General features: G+C 45.7%; 1 protein-coding gene across 1 annotated transcript; it reads right to left on the bottom strand.

Moving 5' to 3' along the window:
• Positions 1-307: 307 nt before the first annotated feature.
• On the bottom strand, positions 308-2,897 carry LOC148863345 (cytochrome P450 78A5-like). The gene is made up of 2 exons (XM_088975311.1): positions 1,610-2,897; positions 308-1,243 (listed from the first exon to the last, which is right to left on the bottom strand). Exons 1-2 carry the CDS (start codon positions 2,564-2,566, stop codon positions 641-643), a joined length of 1,560 nt encoding a protein of 519 aa, XP_088831437.1. The 5' UTR covers positions 2,567-2,897; the 3' UTR covers positions 308-640.
• Positions 2,898-3,414: the final 517 nt, after the last annotated feature.

Here is a 3,414-nt window from a genome sequence, read left to right as displayed (position 1 = left end):
GACAACAAACAAGTTCACCAAGATCTATTCCCCAGTTTGCCTTCTAAAGGGCCAATTACACCACCCCTTTAATTTGTTGTTACCAAGTCATTTTCTCAAAATTTAATACAGGCGAATAAGATGACCTTACATCCACTATGGTCTATGAAGATAGAAATGCCACCCAAGAAAAGGGACCCATTTCAACTATCAAGGCAAAATGAAAATTCACAGTGCCAATTGCAAAAGATCCACAGAAAATAGAGGAAAAATCAGACAACCCAAGATAGAGCAGCCCATTCCTAACAGAACATTGTGCAAACTGCTAGCTCTGAATATAATTTTTCCTATTTATATCATATGAAAAGCAGGATACATCACATAGAATTTCAGAATATGAACACAGACCAGTGCAGCAGTATACAACTGATGAACCAACAGTTCAACCGTTAAAAAACCATCTTCCTCACAAAAAAGAACAGGAAAAAGACAGCTGGTACTCCAACTACTTAAAAACCCTAAAAGCATCATAACCAAAACTAAGGCTCCTAAGTTGTGCTAGCCTAATTATCTACCCTAAAACTGTTTACGTGAATCCACCAAATTGGGCCAGCCATTCATTCCTTCATTCTTCATAGCAGAAACCACTCCACACCATCTTTCAAGCAAGCCTTGACACAGCTACACAGACCAATGGGTTCTTCATTTCAAGAGAAAGCTTCAAGCACTCTGACAGATCGACCCCACTATCAGAAGGAGCCCATTTGAAGCTCTGAAGCAACTGAGCAAGCCAGAGTTGAACAGTAGCCAACCCCATAGCCTTGCCGGGACAGACCCTCCTCCCGGAGCCGAAGGGAGCCAACCTCAAGTCAGACCCCATAATGCTCACTTCTTCCTTCATAAACCTCTCGGGCTTGAACTCAGCCGGCTCCGACCAGATTCCTTCGTCGTGGGTTATTGCCCACATATTCACCATGGCTGTTGTTCCTGCGGGGATGAAAAACTCACCGATGTGGACATCGTGGACGGCGAGCCGGGCCCAGGAGAGGAGGGGACCTGGAGGGTGCATCCTGAGAGATTCCTTCACTATGGCTTGGAGGTAAGGCAAGTTAGGAAGATCAGAATCTGATACGAATCGGGTGGCTCCCACAACAGCATCGATCTCTGATTGGGCTTTGGCTTGGATATCTGGGTGCATTAACATTCGTGCTAAAATCCACTCCAAGAGAATTGCTACTGTATCAGTCCCTCTGAATATCATTTCCTGAAAGATATTCAAATGAACGATCAACTTATTGCCGTATACTGTTCCAATAATTTAATAAAGCAAACAGTTACAGTAAAATTTTAAAACTCGTGAACAAGGAATTTCCTAACTAACCATTTCAATCAAATGAATAAAGAATACTAGAAAACAGATTCAAGTCCTAGCTCTGAAACGAAAACAACTGAAATCTCTTGTTGTTGCCCAGGATAATGAAATAAAAAATATGTATTAAAATCCTGATTCATGCACGAAATAGCTTGATCATGAAACAAGAGCCAAATGAGGATAAAAACATTACAGATAATAGTAAACCAGAGTGATCATACGAAATCAAAGGAAAAAACGAAATTAGTAACATCTTACCCAGAGAACGGCAATCATGTCAGAGTCATTGAGCCTGTCTTCTTTCTCCAAATCAAGCAAGATGTCGACGAAATCTCTGTCACTTTCGTCGTCTAGAGCTCCGTTAACCCTCCTCCTCCTATGCTCCTCTATGATGTTCTTAACAAAAGCATTGACCTTAGTAACCAACCTTCTGCATCTCTTCCTTACGCCCTGCAAGTCCAACAAACCCAGCACAGGAAAGTGATCACTCCAGTTAAAAATCCCGAGCAACTCGTACCCTTCACTAACCAACCCTTCAAGCTCAAACCCATCTCCACCTTCCTTGAAGTCATAAGTCCTCCCAAAAACACTCATCATCACATTGTTCAGAGAACCAAAATGCAACACTTTCTTCACCTCAACCATCCCGTTCTTCACCATCATATCCCGTATCTCCTCCACTATTCTCGAACCGATTTCCCTCCTAAAAGATCCGAAACCAGCGATCCTCTTTGGACTGAACATATGGGTAGCCGAGATCCTCCTCAAATTTCTCCAGTACTCACCGTACGGAGCAAAACCCATTGCCCGGTGGAAGAGAAGCTCGTAGGCCGATTCCTTCACTGGCCTGTCGGCGAAAGCAGAGCTGTTCAAAATTTCCTTAGCTGTTTCCGGGTGGCTAGAGATGATGAAACGAGTGAATCCAACAGAGAAGGCCATAAGTGGTTTGGCATTGAGGCATTGTGCAAGCTTAGCAAGAACTCGATGGGTCGTTGAGCCTGTGAAGGCAAACAGTAGACCCACGAGAGGAAAACCAGATGGTCCTGGTATGGCTATTCGGGACTTGGCCTTGGAAAGAGCCCAAGCAAGACCGCCTGGTGCGAGCCAAAAAGAAAACACGATGACAAGGAGCAAAACACAGGTCGCTACTTCAAAGTTTAGAACAGAAGAATGAGAAGCTTGCGGGAGGAACAGAAGGTGGTTTTCCGACGACATCTTCGTGGTTTGTGGGTAAGGGAGATTTAGAAACGAAGAGAAATGGTGAAGATTTGGTGGTTTCAAGGGATTGCGGGTGGCGCTGGAATAGGGGTGCAGCGTATCCCAGGAGACGAGCGGAAAGCGTAGGAGAAGAGTGTGAGGAGGTGGTTATATAGATGTTGGAGATTGATGGAATCAATCCGGTCGGTCTTAGTTGTCAGCGATTTCGCCTCTGAACTGGAGCGACGGGAAGCCCGAAACGGGAATGATGAGAGAACTTTGGGGGGAATCCTGTGAGATAACTTTGAAGCTCAAGTTAGTATTCTTTCAAAGGCAAAGTATAGGCCAGATGGTGCAAAGTTCACGTACCTTGTTATTGGGGGTAGCAGGCCTTTTATAATCACTTCGCGCACTCGCTCCGAAGCCCTTGTCAGGTCGGGTATGATTACCCTTGCATCTGTCAGTTCGGGTGTTGTCCCTTTCTACTGGGGCAAAATCGTCACTGCCTTTTATCGGAACCGTCTCTGTAACTGGAGATGGCGGTGTCAGGAGACGACGACAGGTGGCCGTTTGGAGTGCGGCCGTCAAGCGTCAGATCCCAAGTCAGTCAGGTGCGCCGCCCTTGGGTATGACCTTCCTTGATGTTAGGCATAGTACGATTTGTTTGGTTTTGGCGTCCTAAGGGCGATGTGGAGTGGTGAGCGAGGTGAAGTCTTGAGTTCGGAGGTATGTCCTGTATAGCTAAGGTAGGCCAGTTCGGCGAGGTGTGTCCCGAACTGCTATAAGGCAGGCCAGTTTGATGAGGTGTGTCCCGAACTGTTATAAGGCAGGCCAGTACAGTGAGGTGTGTCCCGAACTGCTTCAAG

Source organism: Nelumbo lutea, chromosome 3 (genome assembly GCF_056320005.1).
Source record: "Nelumbo lutea isolate HS-2025 chromosome 3, American lotus-T2T, whole genome shotgun sequence".
NCBI lineage: Eukaryota > Viridiplantae > Streptophyta > Magnoliopsida > Proteales > Nelumbonaceae > Nelumbo > Nelumbo lutea.
This window is presented reverse-complemented; position numbering and strand designations above follow the sequence as displayed.